This window comes from Vicia villosa, linkage group LG1, assembly GCF_029867415.1.
Source record: "Vicia villosa cultivar HV-30 ecotype Madison, WI linkage group LG1, Vvil1.0, whole genome shotgun sequence".
Taxonomy (NCBI): Eukaryota; Viridiplantae; Streptophyta; class Magnoliopsida; order Fabales; family Fabaceae; genus Vicia; species Vicia villosa.
In genome coordinates this window covers 12,051,384-12,074,448 of record NC_081180.1, presented here as the reverse complement: position 1 = coordinate 12,074,448, position 23,065 = coordinate 12,051,384, and the positions used below count along the sequence as shown (strand labels likewise).

At 36.0% G+C, this 23,065-nt stretch overlaps 1 protein-coding gene across 1 annotated transcript; it reads right to left on the bottom strand.

Moving 5' to 3' along the window:
* Positions 1-793: 793 nt before the first annotated feature.
* Positions 794-5,434, bottom strand: LOC131628636 (probable receptor-like serine/threonine-protein kinase At5g57670). Its single transcript, XM_058899467.1, has 7 exons — positions 4,784-5,434; positions 4,336-4,590; positions 4,082-4,239; positions 3,898-3,977; positions 3,545-3,680; positions 2,975-3,124; positions 794-1,138 (listed from the first exon to the last, which is right to left on the bottom strand). Exons 1-7 carry the CDS (start codon positions 4,962-4,964, stop codon positions 971-973), a joined length of 1,128 nt encoding a protein of 375 aa, XP_058755450.1. The 5' UTR covers positions 4,965-5,434; the 3' UTR covers positions 794-970.
* Positions 5,435-23,065: the final 17,631 nt, after the last annotated feature.

Sequence of the window (23,065 nt, the reverse complement as noted above, 5' to 3'; positions counted from 1 at the left end):
GGTTAGGCACACCAGTAGTGGTGGGGTTTATTCATTTTTTGATTTTGGATTGTATATTTAGCACACTATTTTTATTTATTTCGGTTTGTATATAATATTTTCATATTAGTATTTTTTTTTGTTTATTTATCATATTAGTATTTTCAGTCTATCTATTGTTTATTTTATTTGCCGGTAACGTTTAATTAAAATGCGGTTGCGTTTAAGAAAAAACATAAAAAAAAACACAGTTTCTGCATAATTCGGAAATGAACTTCCGAATTCACCCCCCATGAGGTGTTTTCGGATGTTCATCTCCGAACGCACCCCCCATGAGGTGTTTTCGGAGATGAACTTCCGAATCAAGGAAATTTTTTTTAAAAAAAAACGCTTCGGAAGTTCATTTCCGAAGCAGGGGTAGTTTGGGAATTTCGCTGGGGGTGACCCCCATAGGGAGGTGGGTAAAGAAATTTTCCAAAGTTAATTGCATTTTGTAATAGTTCACCTTACAAGTTGTCAAATTTTGAGATGTGTGGTAGTCCCCTCAAATATCTTTACACTTAACAATCTATAGAAACACCTAACATTCCATATTATTATTTGTCAAATATGCATAATTGAGTTGACCATTTTTGTACCCAACTTTCTCTTCTTGTTTTACATAAAGACTTAACATCCGTGAGTAATTAGCAGAGCAAATGACTACATATTTTTTGTGCCCAATTTCCTATACCGACATAAAATATGAATCACAAAAGTTCAATCATATCATAATAATTTCACATCCACATACACAAAAATACAAAAACAAAACTACTATATCATATAAATTGATTAGATAGGAGTAGTTACTTAACTTAACACACTAATCAACATAATTAACCCCCTTAAATTTAATTTATTTCACGTGTAAAATTAAGACATGTAATAGTATATATACATAAAAACACATGCAACTTGAAAACTAAATGCACCTAATTAAATAAATTAATTAATTACTTTCAATTGAATCAATTAAAGACATTGAAAATGAAGTATCATATTCATATTCCAAATCCTCAAACCCCCAAAACTCATCTTCTTGTTCTTCTTCTTCCTCTGGCATTTTCCATTTCTCTTTATCTATATCTATCTCTCCCTCCTCTATTATTTCCAATACCTGTGATATCAATCAAGTAACTGTTACACTTTTGTATAGTAATATTAAAATGTTAAATAAAGCCAAATAAAACCAACACATTTAATAATTTAACTTGTCTTATAGTACTATATTATACAAATTTTATGTTTGTCATATATATAATAATAATAATCTTATGTCCTATTGTAGCAAAAGTCAAAATTAGGTAAGACACAACATCATGAAAAAATGACGAGTCTTATACTATAAAACAATGTTCTTTTTTTTAATTTATTGTAGCATTGAATTTGATCAAAGAAAATGATTTTATTTTGTACTATAGTTTAATTGGTAACTTGGAAAAGTGTGTAAAGAAAAAAAAAGCATGAAATGGAGAAGTTAACACGCCACACCATGCATGATAATTTAGATAATATGACAAATTGATCAAGTTTACGTAGGTGATATCGAAATTTGCCACGACTAAACAAAATATATGTCACGGATGCAAAATTTCTGACCAACAATCCAATTTAATTATTTATTTATTTATTTACAAAGATACACAATTTAGTTTAGAAAAATAAATCACATGATCAAAGTAAACTCTTAGCTCTTAAATTATTGATATGTTTCTTTCAAAAGAGAAGTGTTTGTGACATTGAAGTTATTTGTTGTATAGGTTTTTGAATGTATAAATGTGTTTGAATATTTGTATCATTTATAGATATTTTGTCGATTTAATATTAATAATTCAGATTAAGTATGTTTGAAGTCTCACTATTGTCCTTCTAATTTTTTTTGTTAAAAAGACGATTTTTTAACAAATTTTTTTAGAGAGACGAAAAATAAAAATATCTAACTTTAAAGAGATTTTAAATATATTTAACTTTAAAGGGACTTTTCTATTTTTAATTAAAAAACTTCATTTGCATAAAAAAATAATAATAAGCATCATGTTCCTCCTTTTTGTGATACTTTGCATACATTAAAAAAAGTAGACTTTTAGTTGCTTTAGTTGTCTTGTGCATTAGTTACTAGTGTGGTAGTTGTACCTGTGTTTACTATTTGCATGTTCTAAATGATCACCAAAATGAAGTTGGTCATTACTTTCTTTTTTGGGAAGAAAGAAATTAATAGTCCTACTAGTTAGGGGGGAATGAATGGTCTTAAGAATAAATTTCAAGGCACCAACTTCTTCTATTAAGTTATAAAGGAAAACTAATGAAAAATAACATTAAAAAAAAATTAGACTATTACAACATGACAAATCAATATTTAAATTTTAATTAAAAGATATTCACTTTTAATATCCGACTTTGAATATTAACATATCATATATTTAAGTAAGCCGTCTTAAATTTTTAAAGATCTCGATTAGGTTAGAACTAATTCAACCATGACAAAATAATTAAAAAAATTATTTATAAATAGTTTAACATTGACAAATATTTTATGAAATTTTTATATTATTACAGTTTAATCGTCATAAATTTTAAATTCTGTACGATAATTTGCATTGCACATCCTTAAAGATGTCTTGTGTATTTAAGTTACTAGTTTATTGTATAGAAAAAATAAACTAGTTAATCATTGTTCACATTGCATCAAAAGAAAAAAAAGCATTGTTGACATGTAATGTAGATTATTTCTCTATTAAAATACTTAGTATTATCCAAATTCCAAACCCTACTCATTGCTAAGATGGGCTCCATGAATGACTTGGTGTTTTTGTTTATATAGCAAAAGAATAAAACTATGCCAACCAAATTAATAAATGAAAACATTATTTAAGGAAGTATAGTATATATCTAATATCTTGATGGAATTTGAAGAAATTAATATTAAAAATAATCTAAGATAAAGAAACTATACCTCAGTCATGTTAGGTCGCCAAGTGGAAGATGCCCTAATACAAAGAGAGGCAGCAAAGGCAAATCTCTTTAACTGGTTCACATCATAAGTCCCTTCAAGCCTTGCATCTACCAACTCTTCTATGCCATCCTTGTTCAAAATTGGTTTAGCCTATTCATTCATAAATCAAAATTAATTTGAGTTTTGTGTAAAAAAAAAAAGTGACCCGGAGAGTTTGATATCGTCTATTAAGTTTTTTTTTAATTAAAAAAATACGTTATCGACAAATATCATATAATTTATGATGCACTCAGTCATATTGAAGGTCGTTGAATCGAAACATGACGATTCAACTTATAATTTAAATTTTGATATCGACCTTAAAATCTGAATCGTTTTATTTTTTGTCTAACGAATAAAAATGCAACTATATGCACAAAATCTAAATATTTTAATTAGATGGCAAGAAATTATTAAATAAAGTAATTAAATCCATGAATGTAAAAAATCAGCATTAATCTAGATTAGGACTAGAAGAAACCTAAAAAGACATTTTCAAACAATTGAACTTTGTTAATTTTATTTACTTACCCAACTATGTAAACTTTGGTGAGACCCATCAACAGGCTTCCTACCAGAAATGACTTCAAGCAAGAAAACACCAAATGCAAATACATCTGTTTTCTCATCCACAACTCCATGCAAATAGTATTCTGGTGCCAAATGTCTACAAAAACATAAAACATTCAAATTTTCATAACTTGTTTTCTTAAAAAATTATAAACACAAAGATCATCATGTCCGTCTTTGAGAATGTGTAAGGTAAACTACGATACATAGCCTCAAACTTTTCACAGTTAAATTGAATCATTACTAAATTACACAGAGTCTCTAAAAATTTAAGATGAGTCTAACTATGTTGATTGATATGAAAAGTAAATTACCCAAATGTTCCTTCTATTGGAGCAATTGAATGATGAGTCCATTGAGATGGAAGCCATTTTGCTAATCCAAAATCAGATATCTACCACAATCAAAAACACAAACCTTCAATATATAAAAAAAAAAAAAAAAACTACATAGTATTTGAAACATTAAAAGGTTATAACAACTTATAAGAATAAGAACCTGTGGTTCAAAATCTTTGGTCAACAAAATATTTGATGCTTTGATATCTCTATGAATTATCCTCCTCTTGCAACCTTTATGCAAGTAGTGAAGTCCACGCGCCGTCCCAAGAACTATCTTACACCTTGTTTTCCAATCTAAAGGATCCATCTTTTCATCTACAAACACAAAATTTCCATAAACTATCAACAACCCATTTTTCCATTTCATGTTTTGAAACAAAAAAACAAAGTTTTATGTAGTTGGTTACTTACCATGAAGAATAGATGAAACAGAACCTGTTGTGGATAACTCAAAAACAAAGTAAAGTCCATTGTCAATACAACAACCTAGTAGAGACAAAACATTTGAATGACGAACATGTCCTATTGTTCCAATCTCTGTCAAAAACTCTTTCTCTTTTCGCTCATCTCTTGAAGTTCTTGTTAATCTCTTCACAGCTATTTCTTCACCATTTTTCAATGTTCCTTTGTATACTTCTGCATACCCTCCTTTTCCAACAATGTTTTCTACAAAAAAAAAATTTAACGGTTGCAATCACGTAAAGGCATTCTCGGGTTCGGTCTGTATAAGTATTGTGATACTGATTACAGTCATTCCAGTGTGAAGTAACAAGAAACAATTTTTTTTTATCATAAAAACGGTGAATATTAGTATTGAGTATTGGTATCAGATACTGTTTTGTCGTGGCCGTTTACTCACCTGAGTTGAAGCCATTGGTGGCATCAAATAATTCTTCATAAGAGAAACATTTCCAAGTGGGTTTTTGAAAATGTTGTTCTTCATATGGAAGAATCTTCAAGGTGTTATCTTTTTCTTTCTCTAAAGAATGTTTTTTGAATGAGAAGAGTCTCTTGAAACTGTTGGTCCTAATATACCTCATCACAAAGGAGATGAAACAGAGGACTCTGTTTCATTCAAAATAGAACAAAATGCAAGACAATGAAATAGATATCACTATGTCTATGTTTGATTCTAACAAACATAGAGACAAACAAAGGAATATGTTGATTTCAAGGTGTAGGTTGAAGAAGAGCCATGTCTATGTGTAGTGTATGTATACTACTAGGTGAGAGAGAGAGAGAGGGAGAGAGAGAGGGAGAGAGAGAAAGAGAGAGATTTAAATGCTCTGTCTCTTCTTGAATATGTACAAGTTTTTTAGTTATTGCAAATAGCAATGAAACTAAGACAAGTGTGTTGAGAAAACATAAAAATGAATTAAAGTGTTGTGGCTATGGTTAGAATGGGGATGACTCTATGTAAATGATAAAAAAACAAAAACTTGTTTTTAGAAGAAAAATGGATGGAAGGTTATTTTATGTGTGAGTTTATGAGGGTGATGGTATTGGTACTTGTTGATGTGAATTATGATAGGCCAATTTTGGTAATGGTTCAGGTAAACTAATTTTCATTTATGATTGAAAATGAGATATAGCTAAAAAGTTGCTTCTATATTTCAACTTACTACTACTATTCATAAGAATGACTAGACATATTTTAAATGTATCTCATTCATCTTTTAGAAGAACTAAAATTTCATATATTTGGATTTTCTCAAACTTATAAATTGCTATTTTTAATTTCTATAATTGATTTGTAATTTTAAAGTTATTTTTGGGTTAATAACATATTTCTCTCTTGCTTCAGGGACGATTTCTTTTTTTCTTATTAAAAAAAAAATAGATTTGAATTTTTTCGGAATTGATCATTTGTGACATTTAATTGATGAATTTAACTTATGTGGCACATCATGTACTTGCTATAAATATAGATGAAGGGAACACCTATGCTGGTAGGAGTGACTAGAAGTTTTAAGGATTTTCGATGATTCTAGGACAAGTTGACGGTGGTCAGAGACCCTGTTTTACGTTGATTTCAATGTGGAGAGAACAAACTCATGTCAGGTGAGAAGCTTTGTACTTCTAGGTATTTTTTGTGTATTTAGAATATACCTTCTCCTCAATCCTAAAGTTGAGGTATTTATAGAGGCCATTTGGACCTGAAATTGGGGACCTTTGGGAAGTAGTAACCACTCCACTTTGACTAGGGGAGCTGTTGACCGAATACTTCTTATGAAATCATGGCCATAAATTCTTGCACGTGAGTTTTAGAAAATATACACGTCATCATCTACGTTTCCTCTCAGGGAAAGTCAATTACTACATGGGGGTTAGGCTTAGGCGATGTGCTATGGGGAGGGCGCCTGATGAGGACAGACTCCATGCTGCCCCTTTTATGGGTCTTTGCAAACATTTCATTACGCAACCCCTCAAGCACGAGAGTTTGTAAAGGGCGAAGTGCTTTAAGCTCATCTTTTCTTTTGATTTGGTCCCGCAATTTGGAGGCGAGTCCCCAAGTTATGGACAAATCCCTCAGTTAAGGGTGAACTCCTAAATTAAGGGCGAGTCCCTTAGTTAAGGGTGAACCCCTCAGTTAAGGGTGATTCCCTCAGTTTAGGCGAATCTCTTAGTTAGGGATGAGTCATTAGCCATTTTCCATATGTATCCCGCGTAACTCGTGTTTTAATTGAGGGATGTCAAACATCAATGGAATGTTTTTTAGAGATGTCCAAACGTCATTCAGTAATGGAAACTTGATTGTTTGGTGTGAAAAAGCGCGTGGAATTTAATGTTGTTCATGACGATCTTTTAGGGGAAACTCAGTCTAATTCTTTTTCTCATATGTGTCATTGCCGTGTGAAACTTTTCACGCTTCTTGTACCACTAACGTTACCAGGAAAGTATGTTACTTGCGCTATTGGTTTTCCTTTATAAAGGGTTTGGTTTTCTTTTTAGAAAGACCTTTCCCCCCGTTATTCTTAAAATCTCCATTGTTTAATTAGAGAATTTATTTGGACGACGCTTCTTTGATCTTCTAGGCCTGGGTAGGAGGGAAGAAGATCTACAAAGTCTTTTAAGCTTTTTAGGGCTCTAAGTATTGCAGCCATTCAAACCCTTCCTCATAAATGGATGGCTAGGAAAAATTTCAAACATGTCCATATTTGAGATATTGTGTCATTACATTCTAACTCAAATAGGATCGGGAGGTTCCGTCAAGATATCAGGTTCTCAAGTACAAGGCACAAAGAAGATGTAAATTTGGATGTTGAGGACATTTTTCTCCAAATTCTGATTTTGGCGGTGAAGCTTGTCCAAGGCATATCACATCTATGCTATGGCATTGAGATCGCTGCTACCTTCAGTATCCTCATGAGTGAAGGACTGTGCCCTCCTAGCAACCATGAGTGGGAGCAGTTAGGGCTAGGAGTGGAAGTTTTAACGAGTGTCGAAGTGGTGGTGATAATGGATGGTGTAGCCAAGGTTAGTTTAACCATGGTGCCACTGTAAATGATAAAACGTACAAATACATGGCACCCCTATGTTAGTATGGGTGGCCAGAGGCTTTAAGAATTTTCGGTGACTCTATGGCAAGCCTGCGGGGTTGAGAGTCCTATTTTGAGGTGATTTCGGTGTGGAGAGAAAAAGCTCACGTAAGGTGAGAAGGTGATGGTATTTATAGAGGGCCCATGGGCCTGGATTTGGGGACTCCTTGGAAGTATTAACCACTCCATTTGGACTAGGTGAGTTGCTGGCTGCCTACTGCTTATAGAATCATATCCAGGACTTCTTGCATATGCGGTTATAAGCAATGTTCACATCACCATCCATGTTTCCTATCAGGGGGAGCCTCATACTGCATGGGGGTTAGACTTAACTGACGTGCTCTAGGGCAGGCGCTTGATGAGGATAGGCCCCATGCCGCCCCTTTTATGTGCCTTTACAAATATATCACTATACACCACTATGTAATATTTTTTATTTTTCAATCATTTTTTATTCTATTTAACCATTTTTTCCACATTAATAATTAATTATTTTTTTATTAAAAAGTTAATTGCTTAATATCTTCATCATCATAAAAACTTCTTCATCAAAATATATATAAAAAAGTAATTAAAACATATATTTTGTTCATTCTATTAAATTTTTATTTAAGGTATCAATTCTTATTCAAACTAATATCCAAAATAATAAAAAATAAAATATTTTGATAAAAATTACTAAGATCTACTTTCCCATATCTTTGCTAAAAATCATTAGGAGTATTGTAAAAAATAAGAAGTCATTCTTGTGAAGCTCTTCTTCCAAATATCCACCAAACTTAAGTCTCATTTGTTTGAATAGCTGCTAAATTATGGCCCCAAAATCACTGAGAAACCTAACTCCTAAATCATTGAAATCATACCTCTAATTGTTAAAACTTGATCGGTAAAATAGCAAGTGTACTATTTTGCCTCTGTAGTAATAAAGGGAAAATTCCCCGAATATCGATCTCAAGGACTGCGTGAGATTATAGAGTGTCGCACTTCAATTAAACAAAAAGCCTTGGGGTTTTGGTTTTTGTGATTACAAATTAAATTGCAAATAAACTTAAAAAGGTTTAATTGGCCAAATATGAGTAACATGCCAGGGTAGGTGTGTGCATTAACATGTAACAATTCTGAACCCTTATTTCATTAACAAAGTTTAACTTATGAATTACCGGTTCTTAAGGGTATTTGCTCCTAAGTCCTTAGTGGGCAAACTTTTGAACATTGAAATCCTAATCCCAAAGTCCTTCGAAATTAGTGATCAAATCAAATATTATTATAATCAAGAACAATCCGGTTACTATAGGGTATCCCTAGTCCTAGGTGATATCTACTATAATATAATGGTATAAAAACCCTAACAATGGAGGTCAATCCTAATTGTCAGTCATAAATCAATCCAGTTGGTCCGACGAGGAAAGCATTAAAAACCTTATACCATTAAATTGAATGTAAAAGAAAAATATGTTATTGAAATTCGGAATTCAAAATCATCACAAATGTTAATCAGGGACACCCCCTAGCATTGGGGGGGGTTTAGCTACTCATATCATCCAAAGAAATTACAAAGATATCAAATAAAGACATTACAATAGAGATGATGAACTTTGATCTTCAATGGCTTCCGCTCATGAGAGTTCTCCGTTCTTCTCCAATTGCATAGGCTTCTTCTCTCAATCCTCCAATTCTTCGTGTGGCAAAAAGATCCCTAATTCATCTTGGAAACCCTCCTAAATAGTGCAGACTCACTTAAGTTGGTTGGAAATTCCAAAAACACCCCTGCAGGCCAACCACTGAACTAAATAATAAAAATCACTGAAATCAGCGTCATCACCCAACACGGGCCGTGTTGTGCAACACGGGCACCCGTGTTGGTCCCCTGTAATTTATTTTTCAAGATCCAAGTCCCAGGCTTAGCAACACGGGCCGTGTTGAGCAACACGGGCACCCGTGTTGCACCACTATTTTTTCCACCTCTTTGAACTCTCTTCCTGACACGGCCCGTGTTGGGCAACACGGCCACCCGTGTCAGGCCTCCTGTAGCATGTTTTCTGAACTTCCTTAAAACTTCCGAGTTTCGCACTGATTTACTCCGATTTCTCCATATGAACCTGAAAACATTAAAACATGCAACCAAAGCATAAAATGACAAATAAAGAAATAAAACACTCAATAACAAAACTTAAACATACTTAAAAACAACGATAAAACTATGTGTGAAAACCACTGATCAAACTCCCCCAAACTTAAACCGTTGCTTGACCTCAAGCGACAACTACAAAAGTTAATGACCTTCAAAACACACGGTATTCATACGTGAGATATCCGTCTGTACTGATCAAGAAACAGTGATTTGGCATTCACATGACGCGACGAGTTTTGTTACCACATTAATCCTCAAGCTCCCGTTTCGGATACCTCTCCAACTATGCTTTGCACTTAAGTCTCTTTCCGATTTTCCTCCTCTTTCATTCGGACAATCATATTAAGGCACTGCATTTCTTATAATACTCATCACCTGCATGAGACAGATCAAGGCTTCTTATTATTTTTTTCTGGCACCAAACTAGCAGCATTGGCTACTTTTTATTACCGATGAAATTTTCAAACCTTGCAGTTATATATTGTCCTTTTGGACGACGTTTGGGGATCAATCTCCTTTGGGCTGAATAACCGGGTGAGGGTTACCCAACTTAGCGAGCTGATTGCCTTTTACGGCCTTTCCATCATTTGGTGCCAGCTTTATATCTCTTTTTTTTTCAATCAGTCATCATGCAAGTGAATTTGAATTATGCCAGACAGTATCAATAAACTACTCGAGGAGTACTTCTCAGGAGACAAGTACTATGGTGCAAATCTACACGTTAGACTCGTATTTCTTTTAGGGAACCAAGGGTGTTTACCAAACCTCTTCTTGTCACATTATTCCAAACTTCCCGTCCTTAAACAATCCTCCCTTCATCTCTATATACTATTCCCGATCGCTCTTTAAGATCAAAACTTCTTCAACAAAAATTTAAAATTTCGGTAAAAATTTGGGCAGAATTCACTTTATGGTTTCACATCATACCAATAACATAAAACTAACATAAACATAAAATGCAAAGAGAAGAGCCTCCCCCAAACTTGAACTAAACATTGGCCTCAATGTTTCAGAACGAGCCTGAGAGAGGTGACTCATAGAGGGTAATGCACTCTAATGATCACTTCCAAGCTTTCACCAGAGACGTCCTCTTTTATTTCCTGAAAATAAAATAACCAAACATAGAAATTAGCTATTAAAATCGTGGGTTGCCTCCCACGAAGCGCTTCGTTTAACGTCGCATGGCTCGACGGTCCATTACCCTCTATTATGGAGGGTATTTCCTTTTCCAAACCTTGTTGCTTGTCACTTTCGCAACCACTAACTCATGAAGACGAAAAGCATTCACCTCTTTTCTCTTTAATTTGCTTCCCACATTCTTCTTCTTTCCTTGCTCTTTCTCCTCCATCTTCTTCTTGACTTCCTTAGCTTTCTTAAGATTTTTGACAACTACATAAGATGGTTCCACCCGGGAGGCTATGCTTGACACTTTTTCTTGGAGCTGTTTAGACTTCTTGTTCTTTTCCTCACTTTCTGTCATACCATCAGAAGTTTGATCATTCACAACCGCCCTCTGTCTTTTGACTCCTAACATCTTCAACGTTACTTCTTCATCAAAAGATTTCAGCGTCAGCGTTCCTTTTTCAATGTCGAGGTTGCAGCGGCCTGTCGACAAAAATGGCCTCCCAAGAAGGATAGGAGTTTCTTCGTCTTCCGGAATGTCCATGATGTGGAAGTCAACAGGGAATACAAATTTATCAACTTCCACTAGTACATCTTCAGCTACCCCATATGATTTCTTAACGGTGTGATCGGCGAACCTTAACTGGGTCTTACTTTCACTAATCTTTTCCAATTCAAGCTTTTTGAAAATGGACAAAGGCATTAAACTCACACTAGACCCAGAATCGAGGAGTACCTTCTTAAATGCTATATTCTTGATAGTGCATGGTATCGCCACTGCCCCAGGGTCTTTCCTCTTTATTGGGATCTTCCTTGCTGTTGAGACTATACCACACTTTTCCGTTGCAATTTTTGGTTCTCCTCCTAGTGATCTCTTTTTCCCCAACACCTCCTTCATAAATTTCTTGTACAAAGGCATGTGCTCAAGTGCTTCAAAGAATGGTAGATTTACCTCTAACTTTTTGAACAATTTAGTAAACTTCTCAAAGTCTTTCTCTCTTGAACCCTTCTTTGTCACTCTGGAGGGGAAGGGCAGTTTTATCACAGGTTCAGCGTCTTTCTTATTTTTTTCTTCAATTGGTTTAACCGGCGGTACCACAACTTCTGGCTCTTTTGGATTCTCTCTTATTTCCACATCCACCTCTATTACCATGGGGTCATCTATTTCCTCTTTTTCTTTTTCCTTTTCAGATTCTGCTATTCTCCTACTTCTTGTAGTGACAGCATTAATCTTCTCCTGGTCTTTCGGATTTTTCACAGTTGAGCTCGGAAGGGTGCCTTGTGCCTGTAGATTGAGATGCTGTGCTATCTGCCCCACTTGAACTTCCAGATTTTTAATTGAGGCCGAAGTGTTTCTGTGGTTGTTTCTTGTTTCTTCTTGGAACTGAGAACACTGCCCAACTAATCTTTCAATGGCCACTTCCCACTATGCCTTCTGGGTACCTTGTTGTTGTTGATCTTTCCAAGCAAAATTTGGATGATTCTTCCACCCTGGATTATAGGTGTTAGAATACGGGTTGTTTTGCCTTAGGAATTTGATTTCTTCAATCTGCTTGGGAGTAGCAAAACAGTACACCGTTTGGTGTGGGCCATTACAGATTTCACAGCTGACAAGTTGAGCCTGTTGAACTTGAGCCACCTGTTGTTTACCTATATTCATAGCCTTCAATTTCTTTTCAACTTCTGCGGCTATCGCATCTTCAACCCGAGTTTTAGAAGTCTCCAGCTTGAGATCAATGATTCCTTCCGGTTTGCTAGCACACCTGTCATACAATTCCAAATGCTCATTTGCAGCTATTGCTTCAATGATTTTGATGATGCCTGAGGCTGTTGTGAAATTTGTCGAGCCTCCAGCTGCTGTATCAATTAACTGTTTTGTTTTCATTCTGAGCCCATTGACAAATACTTGCATCTGTTCAATCTTGTCCATATTGTGAGTGGGACATGCTACTAGAATTCTTTTGAATCTTTTGTATGCATCTCCTAAGGGCTCACCCTCCTTCTGCTTGAAATTCAGAATGTCATACCTCTTCCTTATAAATACCGAGGCGGGAAAATACTCATTTAAGAAAGCTTTTTCCATCTCTCCCCATGATGTAATGCTGCCCGCTGGAAGGGAATAAAACCACTCTTCTGCTTCTTCTGCCAAGGTGAATGGAAACATTCTCAGCTTCTTGGCCTCTTCTGTATGACCTTCGATTTTTAAAGTTGTACTCATGGTCAGAAACCTCTGTAAGTGCTTGTTTGCATCTTCATTAACCCTTCCGGTGAAAGGCTTTCTTTCGAGCTGAGTGATGGTGCTTGGGTGCAATTGAAAATTAGGAACATTCACCGGTTGGTTGATAATTGTTTGTCTTCCCCCCGGTGTATTTGCAACTCCATAGTCTCCGAGGAGTCTCTCTGGTGGTGGTACCTCGCCCATGATCTCTTCTTCACTTTCGGTGTCTGAACCAGAATGAACTGTAATTACTTCTTCCTCAGATTCCAGCTTAGCTTGATGAGCTTGTCTGCGCCTTGCGTGAAAAGTCCTTTCAATTTCTGCGTCAAAAGGAAATTCTGCTGAGGCCTTGCCTCGCATAAACAGATTAGACAATTATTAGAATGAGGAACAAAAATAATATAAAAATGTTTTTCTTTTTTTTTTTTGAAAATAAAATTTTAGTCGCAGAGCAACAAAATTCTAATTGAAATAAAACTAAAAACTCTACAATTTTCGGCAGTCCCCGGCAACGGCGCCAAAAACTTGATCGGTAAAATAGCAAGTGTACTATTTTGCCTCTGTAGTAATAAAGGGAAAATTCCCCGAATATCGATCTCAAGGACTGCGTGAGATTATAGAGTTAGTCGCACTTCAATTAAACAAAAAGCCTTGGGATTTTGGTTTTTGTGATTACAAATTAAATTGCAAATAAACTTAAAAAGGTTTAGTTGGCCAAATATGAGTAACATGCCAGGGTAGGTGTGTGCATTAACATGTAACAATTCTGAACCCTTATTTCATTAACAAAGTTCAACTTATGAATTACTGGTTCTTAAGGGTATTTGCTCCTAAGTCCTTAGTGGGCAAACTTTTGAACATTGAAATCCTAATCCCAAAGTCCTTCGAAATTAGTGATCAAATCAAATATTATTATAATCAAGAACAATCCGGTTACTATAGGGTATCCCTAGTCCTAGGTGATATCTACTATAATATAATGGTATAAAAACTCTAACAATGGAGGTCAATCCTAATTGTCAGTCATAAATCAATCCAGTTGGTCCGACGAGGAAAGCATTAAAAACCTTATACCATTAAATTGAATGTAAAAGAAAAATATGTTATTGAAATTCGGAATTCAAAATCATCACAAATGTTAATCAGGGACACCCCCTAGCATTGGGGGGTTTAGCTACTCATATCATCCAAAGAAATTACAAAGATATCAAATAAAGACATTACAATAGAGATGATGAACTTTGATCTTCAATGGCTTCCGCTCATGAGAGTTCTCCGTTCTTCTCCAATTGCATAGGCTTCTTCTCTCAATCCTCCAATTCTTCGTGTGGCAAAAAGACCCCTAATTCATCTTGGAAACCCTCCTAAATAGTGCAGACTCACTTAAGTTGGTTGGAAATTCCAAAAACACCCCTGCAGGCCAACCACTGAACTAAATAATAAAAATCACTGAAATCAGCGTCATCACCCAACACGGGCCGTGTTGTGCAACACGGGCACCCGTGTTGGTCCCCTGTAATTTATTTTTCAAGATCCAAGTCCCAGGCTTAGCAACACGGGCCGTGTTGAGCAACACGGGCACCCGTGTTGCACCACTGTTTTTTCCACCTCTTTGAACTCTCTTCCTGACACGGCCCGTGTTGGGCAACACGGCCACCCGTGTCAGGCCTCCTGTAACATGTTTTCTGAACTTCCTTAAAACTTCCGAGTTTCGCACTGATTTACTCCGATTTCTCCATATGAACCTGAAAACATTAAAACATGCAACCAAAGCATAAAATGACGAATAAAGAAATAAAACACTCAATAACAAAACTTAAACATACTTAAAAACAACGATAAAACTATGTGTGAAAACCACTGATCAAAACTCCTCTGAAAGATCCTCCAGTGTTGCAAACAAATATTTTTCTAAAAGAGTTCATTCAATTTTAAAGGTGTGCGTAGAAAGTTTGTCGATTGTTAAAAGATTTTTCAGAAGTTATAGGTGTGATAAATAATTTTAAAACTTATGAGGTTGTTGTTAAAAATGAGAAAGCATATCCACGAACGTTTTGGATATAGTTTTTTTTAATAAGCAATTGATTGATTGAAAGTTCGCACTAGGGGTGCAACCCTTACAAAAAAACACAAGGCCCTAGAGGGAAAAAGGAACGGATAATGGAAGTTTAAACCATTCATAGTAAATTGGTCTAAACTCAGTATATCCACTACATAACCACCTCCAAGAAAGAAACACAATGTTAGAACAAATGACATCAAAACAAAACACCTCCCCCTTAAAAATAATGGCATTCCTCATAAGCCAAATACTCCAAATAGTAGCAAACCAAACGTAGTTGATCAAAATACGACGTTTACTACAATTCACCTTTTCTTGAATGACTTCAAAACAAAGCATCTCCTCTTCGGTAAATTCCTTCGGTGTGCCAAGCCATAAGAAGACATGCTTCCAAATACCTTTCACCTCTTGGCAATTGAAAAAAAGATGGGAAGAAGATTCAAGGCAAGAGCCACACATCACACAATCCGGGCAAGTAACGTTAACAACACCTTTATTCAACAATTGGTCTCTAGTTGGTAGCCGATCAACGAAGACTTTCCATGCAAAGACCTTAATCTTCGGCGGGAGCTTAAGATCCCACATCACTTTCAACGAATCGATCACTTTAGGATCCCAAGCTAAAGGTTTGGCATTATCAACCGCATGAGCCAAACTTGAGACGAAGAAAATGTTGTCTCCATTGAAGGACCAAAAGAAAGAGTCTCGACTTGAATCGCAAGGGAGGAATCCGCGAAGCATGTCGACAAACCGAGCCCAGTTCTGGCTTGTTGCTGCCGCGGCTGTGAGGCCACTGTCGGAATTGGAATCAGCCGAAAACAAAGCTTCCCACCTCCACCTATGTATCCCATCCATCCATTCTAAAATATCCGCCACCGTGCAATGTTTCTTGCTTGAAAGGTCATATAAATCCGGAAAGGCCAAGCGTAGAGGTTGATCGCCCAACCACCTATTATGCCAAAAAAGAACATCTTTGCCATTCTTGCAACAACACTTGAAACTCCCGGAAAAATTGTTTGCGACCCTATCCTCCAACAAATTAATCTTGCATAAATCTCTCCACCAAATAGATTCACCCTTTCTTTGCCACACTCCCCCATCAACTTGAATTCTAATTTTAGGACAAAAGTACCTTGCTTTTATAAAACTATTCCAAATAGCTTCATCGTCATGCAATATTCTCCACTTCCATTTTAAGAGAAGAGCATTATTCATTTCTTTAACATCCCTAATGCCCAAACCACCCTCCGCCTTAGGCCTACACACCACATCCCACTTAACCCAATGGATACACCTTTTATCAAGCTTACCACTCCATAAAAACTCACTTTGGATTTTCCTAATTTCTTTGACAATTTTTCCGGGAACTTTAAAGAAGGAAAGAGTGAAAATAGGGATAGAATTTAAAACCGAATTAATAAGCGTTACTCTACCTCCCATTGAAATGTTCCTTCCTTTCCACGTAGAGAGACGCCTCTTTAATTTGTTGATCACTTCTATCCACACTTTCTTCCTTCTTGGATTATCCCCCACCATTATGCCAAGAAACTTGAAAGTGGTAGCACCTTTCTTGCAAGATAGAAAAATCGTTGCGGCATTCATATACCACTCGCCCACGTTCACTTCTATAATATTGCTTTTAGCAAAATTAATCCTCAATCCGGATACCAATTCGAAACCTCTCAAAATCACCTTCATATGCCACAAGTTTTCACAAGAAGCTTCGCCTAGAAGAATAGTGTCCTCCGCAAATTAAAGAATGTCCACACCTTCGTCCGCTCCAAACAAAAAAGGCTTGAAATTCCCCATCTCCACCGATTTCCTCACAATAGCGGTCAAACCTTCCATAGCGAGAACAAATAGAAAAGGAGATAACGGGTCTCCTTGTCTTAGGCCTTTTTGCACCTTGAACTCTTTAGTTGCGCTTCCGTTAACTAAAACGGACATGTGGCTGTTAAAAATGCAAGATTCCATCCACCGCATCCACCTATCTCCAAACCCCATTCTCAACAAAGTGTCTCTAAGATAATTCCAAGAAACGGAATCATACGCCTTCTCAAAGTCCACCTTGAGCAAAAGACAACTTCTCTTCTTCCTCCTTGTCCAATCGAGAATTTCATTAACCAAAAGAACACCATCCATCATGTTTCTACCCGGGACGAAAGTCGTTTGATTGGTAGAAACTAGCTTGCCTATGACCTCCTTCATTCTAGCCGCCAACAATTTTGCAAGAATTTTGTAGATACTACCCACCAAACAAATAGGTCTAAACTCTCCAAGGGATTGCAGATTGTTTGATTTAGGAATCAAAGCAAGGAAAGAAGATGTGATGGATTTCACGAGAGATCCTTTAGAGTGAAAGTCATTACACATCTTCAAAACATCTTCCCGAATCACCAACCAAAACCTCTTGAAAAATTCTAAAGAATAACCATCCGGCCCCGCACTTTTATTACCGTCACACGACCAAATTGCCTCCTTGATTTCCGATTCCGAGAACGGGCGCTCAATACTTGAAGATTGTCGCGGGCGAAAAACCGTTTTTGTTCCTCTTTTTGTGGGATGAGACACCTGATGCCTTCTTTGGGCTCGAGTGCTCAAAAAAATGATTTTTCTTTTGTACCGACCAAACTTTTTATTGTTTCCAAAAGAGGAAAAGGAAAAAAGCTGCAATAACCTAAAAGTGGGGGAGAGATTCCGGGTAAGAGGGTTGGTTATACGAAGGGAAGGTATTAGCACCCAACGTATCTATAGTACTCTATAGGTTTCTTTGTTTTGTTTATTCCATTCTTGTTGTGGTGGAGGTTCTTGTGAGAAAGAGGTGGGACCTAAGGTGTTTGTTTGATTATGCTCGCAAAGATCATCGCGATCCTCTGCATACATATCCCTTAGAGGGAATCAGAGCATCTGTAGCTCGGGGTCTACGGGTGCTAAGGTTTGAATGGTTTTGTGTTGTTTTGTTTTGCTCGCCAAGGATCGACCTTGTGCCTACGTATTCTCAAAGGGATGTTGAGAAAGTCAGAGCAATCGTAGTTCCCACTTATGCTAGTGGAAGCAAAGAAAAATAGACAAATGTCGTCTAAATGCTAGATGTATCTAATCTATATCATCACATACATCTGTTTGTTTTTGTTTGAAAATCTTTTCATTATAAGCCCGGGGCCATGCCACTTAGGGTGCTTAGAATGATAAAGATGTTTTTGTTTGTTTAACCAGCCTTGTGGCAAAAGTTTCAATGAAGTCAGCCTTGTGACAAAAACTTTGATTAATCGGCCAGCCTTGTGGCAAAAGTTTCAATGAAGTCAGCCTTGTGACAAAAACTTTGATTAATCATCCAGTACGGTGGTAAAACAGTTTGATTGATTAGCCAGCCTTGTGGCAAGAAAAAGTTGGATTGATTAGCCAGCCTTGTGGCAAGAAAAAGTTTGATTGATTGATTGTTTGATTGTTTGTGATGATATAAAAGAGATACTCCTAGCATAGAGATGAAAAATGTCTAATCTCCTAGGGTATTTGTTTTGGATATTGGGGATGCTTATAAGAAGCTCGTGGGTCCTTGTACGAAGCCCAAGAGGAGGCTATCCGAGGGTCCTTGCATTGTAAGCCCAAGAGGAGGCTATGGGAGGGACAATCCGGGGTCCTTGCATTGTAAGCCCAAGAGGAGGCTATGGGAGGGTCACTCGTTTGTACAAAGCCCAAGGGGAGGCATGGTATAGTTGGTTTGAGCTCTTAGAGCGATTTCACCGGGAAACCATACTCTATGTCCTAACCTAAACTAGTGGAGATTCTTTGCACGAAGCCCAATAGGAGGCTATGGGGAACCTAGTGTTGTACTAAGTTGAATAAGCATATAACACAATCACAAGTATGAACAAGTATGAACAAACATTAACAAGTACATGAACAACTATGAACAGTTATACATATATGACAAAGTGTGTGTATATAATGGAGTTTATGAAGGAAATATACCTGTAAGCATGATCCATTTGTATACACAGGGCTCGGGACTCACACTCGGGGAGAGGTCCATTTGAGTTTATTCAAAGCTATGTAAACAGGTATTTACAAAAGGGCTTGGGACTTATACCTACATGGAGGCCCATGGTATATTTTTTTGGGAAGATTTAAAGAAACCTTCGTTTTTGGTTTGCTATTCAAAGTTAAAAAAACAAACTGATCGAGATATGTACAAAAGGCGTACAATGAAATACCTAATTTCATGTACTGGAATGGGTATGTACAAAAGGGGCTTGGGACTTATACCTACGTGGAGGCCCGTGTTTTATTTACAAAACATGGTTGATCGTTTTATTTACAGTCGCATTGTTTGAAAAACGGTTTGAAAGTTTGTTCTGAAAGAAAGTTTATTTATTTTGAATAAAAAGACTGTGTAAAAAGAAAAAGGAGTGGGTCTTATACTCTCTAATATTCGAGAGGCCCCACATCGTTTTGAAAATCAATTGATTAATTAAAAGATTTAATCAAAAGTTTCAAAAAGAAATGGTTCATTGTTTTTGAAAAGAACCGCGATCGCTCGTTTTAAAACGATTTGAATTTTGAAAGAAGTCAATTTAATCAAAAGATCATCCTCAATTAACACTTAGATGATTAGGGTTTGTTCAAAAAATATTTACAAGTGATTTAAGTTTAAAGATTAAGTGAAAAACAATATTTAAAAGTATTAGAAAACACTTAAAAATATGTTATTTTAAACTTAATTAAAAATGTATTAAACAAATATATTTTTGTGATTTTTTTTGATATTCATAAAATACATATATAAAATAATAAGTGTGTAAAAAATGAAGAAAAAATAAGTTAAATTGAATGGTTAAATTAATGGTTGAAGTTGTGTAAAAAATCAAAGAAAATAGGTGATAAAAAGAAGGGTTTGGTCCCATAGGGACTTGAACTCGTGACCTTGAGGTCACTACTCAAAACAAAAGCCAACTGAGCCACGCTCGTGGCTTGTTAGTAATACGCGCTGGGTACAATATATTTTCAAACTGAATTTTAAAACTCATGAACCAAAAAACGCGCCAAGAACACAATCCCATTTTGAATTTGAATTTTCTGAAAACTGAACCAAATTGATCAAGTGAAGGGTCTAACTCACTCGTTTTTTCATAAGGATCATGATGGTGCCCTCATAATTCATTTATTTTTGCTCTAAGGTGATCAATTTTCTGATGAACACGAAGAACCCTAATTCTGAGATTGATCATGAAATCGTGTATGATTGATGAATTGTGAAATTGATTGAGGGTTAATGATCAGTGATAGTGCAGAAACAAGATAGCAACTCAATTTTTCATTTATGATGCATGTATGTATGAGTTTGAAGTTCAAGTAGCTTACCTTCAAAAACGGCCAAACTGGAAATTGAAATCGTGCCTGGAGGTGTTACAGATGTTGTTTCTTGATCTGGACAGCATCAATGGACCTTATGGAACATGTTTGAATGCTTGGAACAGTTTGAATTCACCTGAGCTAAGCTATGGAACCTGAACTGCAGTTGCTTCAAGTATGAATCGAATTTGAAGATGGAGATGTTACAGGTCATATGTGAGTGTTTGGATCATTCATATGAAGTATATGGAAGGTGTTAGAAGTGTTATTTTGGACAGAAATGATCTTGAATGGATTTTGGCATGATAAGGCTTAGATTATGCATATTTGAGAAGTGAGGTAGTGATTTTGAGTTTGAGATGTTTTTGGAGTGTGTGAGTGGATCAAACACATCCCATATGATGTTTGTGGTTTGTGGGAAGCATCACTTTGGTCAGAAATTCAAAGGTTTAGAGGTTGAGCATTTTACCTCTTTGAAACTTAAGAAACTTGCATTCTAAGAAAGAAAGAGAAAGCCTATAATTTGTGTGACTTTGGTGTGATTTTGAATGGAGTTTGGACCTCTATTTATAGGCCAAAGAGTCTGAACTCAGAGCTTTGCAACTTGATCAAAGTTTGATGATTTGGCTTAAGAGATAAAAAGGAATCTTTTACATTTAATGCAAAATGGTTAAAGTGACCAAACCATGGTTAAACTTCAAGCTTCTTATCCTCTTCCATTCTGATCTTCTAATCAGAAAATATCTTCAATTATTGTCTTGATGCATCATTACTTGCATTATTTGGCAATTTGGTTCATAACTTTGCAAAAATGGCTTGAAATTTCAAGTGAAATGGTCACTAATGTCAAAATTCAAAACCATAGCTACACTCCATATTTTTTCATGCTCTTGGACATTTTGGAAAGCTCATGTTACATACTTCAAAACTCTAGTTGAAAGTTTCTTCAAGATCTTTAAGGAAGTGGGTGAAAAAGATCCATGAACTTTGAGAAAAATGAAGTTTCAAGTGAATTTTTCAAAAGATGCCAACTTTGAAGCTCCATATCTCTTAAATGGTTGATCTTATGGAAAAAATTTATATGTGTCAAAGTTGTTTATTGGATCAAAATCTACAACTTTCATGTTGGAAGTTTTTTTCAGTTTGTAGGTGAAATTTTGAGAAATTCCCTTTCAAAGTTTGGAAAAAACCATGAAAAAACACTTAGAAATTTTTCTAAGTATGGAAAGTCAAACTTTTGACTTTTTGATTCTTGATTGATTTTCTTGATTTTTCTTGATCAAATGACTTCTCATATCATATATTGATGATTTAAAACTTCAAAAGTCATGGTTGACCAAAATTCCCCAAAAGTCAATGGTGATCTTGTACAGTTGACTTTTTCAGACGAATCGCGTTTCTGGAGATTTCAAATGAAACAGGCTATCCTCATCAAATGAATAGTATGAATGGATCACATTGAAGCATTAGAGGATATTGAGCCATGGTTTGAGTTGTGACACCATGTCCTGATTAAAAAGTCAGTTGTTCAGTGAATTAGGTCAAAAAACCCTAATTGTCGACCTGATGAAATTAATGACTGTAGGTCTTGAATTGAGATGCAATTTCCATGGGATATTGTCATAGGGATTATTTGAGGATGATTGAAACCTTTGATTGACTTCCTGGGGGTTTTTATGGTTTCCCAAATGTGATCCCTGATTTCAGTCCCTGATAGTTCAAAACCCTGATCTGAGGATTTGTCTGATCAATCTTTGTGTAGGAGATGTTCTGAGCCAATGGATTAGGTCAAAGTGATGTACTTGGGGCCTTGAGGTCATGTCCCAAGCCATTAGGTCAAATTCTGAGCAAAAGTCAGGGGTATGCTATCTTCAGGCAAAACCCTAATTCAGTCGATTCAAAGCTCTTGAGTTTGTTGAAATGAATCTCTGAGGACCAAATGTTGATTGTTGATGAAGATAGTTCTTTTGAGATGAAGGGAGAACAAAACCCTAATTGATTGTTACTTGTACTGATGAGTGATTTCCTGATTAAATCCTGCTGAGTCACAAGTAACAAACACAAGCTATGCAGTTTGTTAGAGATGCAAATGATGCATATGCAGATGATATGAGGTGGTATCTTAGGTCAAAAATTGGGGTATGACAAAGATTCCGAGGTTTGAAGCTTCTTCTAATCCACACCATTTGCCTTCGGCCTCCCTTCCTCCAACTCCTCAAAAAACAACTTGAAATGGTTGAAAGTGAAGTCTTTGACCTCATGTTGAATGCAGTATAGGGCAAGCAACAAACAAGATTTGAAAATATTGATCCAGGAATTATCGTCCACAGAGATGGAGAGATGCCATTCAACAGTTTCTACGGTTTCGAGCTTGGGTTTGAATGAGTAAAAAGTAAACAAAGATATAGACAGGAAAGAATAACAAACACATTCTTAGAAGAGAAAGAACTTATCAGGAATGTAAATATATTCACTCTTCACAAACATACACTTACCAACCCATTATATTCAACCTACAATACTCGTCTATGTCATCACGTATCTCTCACATAAGCGTCCATCTCTGGAGCACAAACGAGATCATCTCACAACTAAGGTTATCTCTAACGCGAAGTTGCGAGAACATCCGTATTCTCGCGTCGGCGATCTCTCGCGCGCCGCTCAAACACGAAAGCATTAAGAACAGATACAAACAGTGAATGCTAGCTCTAAATCTA

Excerpts from the sequence above, each read along its gene's own strand:
- LOC131628636 (XM_058899467.1), bottom strand. The coding sequence starts at position 4,964 with ATGAGGTATATTAGGACCAACAGTTTCAAGAGACTCTTCTCATTCAAA. Across the intron at positions 3,978-4,081 it reads CCAAAGATTTTGAACCACAG|ATATCTGATTTTGGATTAGC; the intron begins GTTCTTATTCTT and ends TGATTGTGGTAG. Across the intron at positions 1,139-2,974 it reads GGCGACCTAACATGACTGAG|GTATTGGAAATAATAGAGGA; the intron begins GTATAGTTTCTT and ends TTGATATCACAG.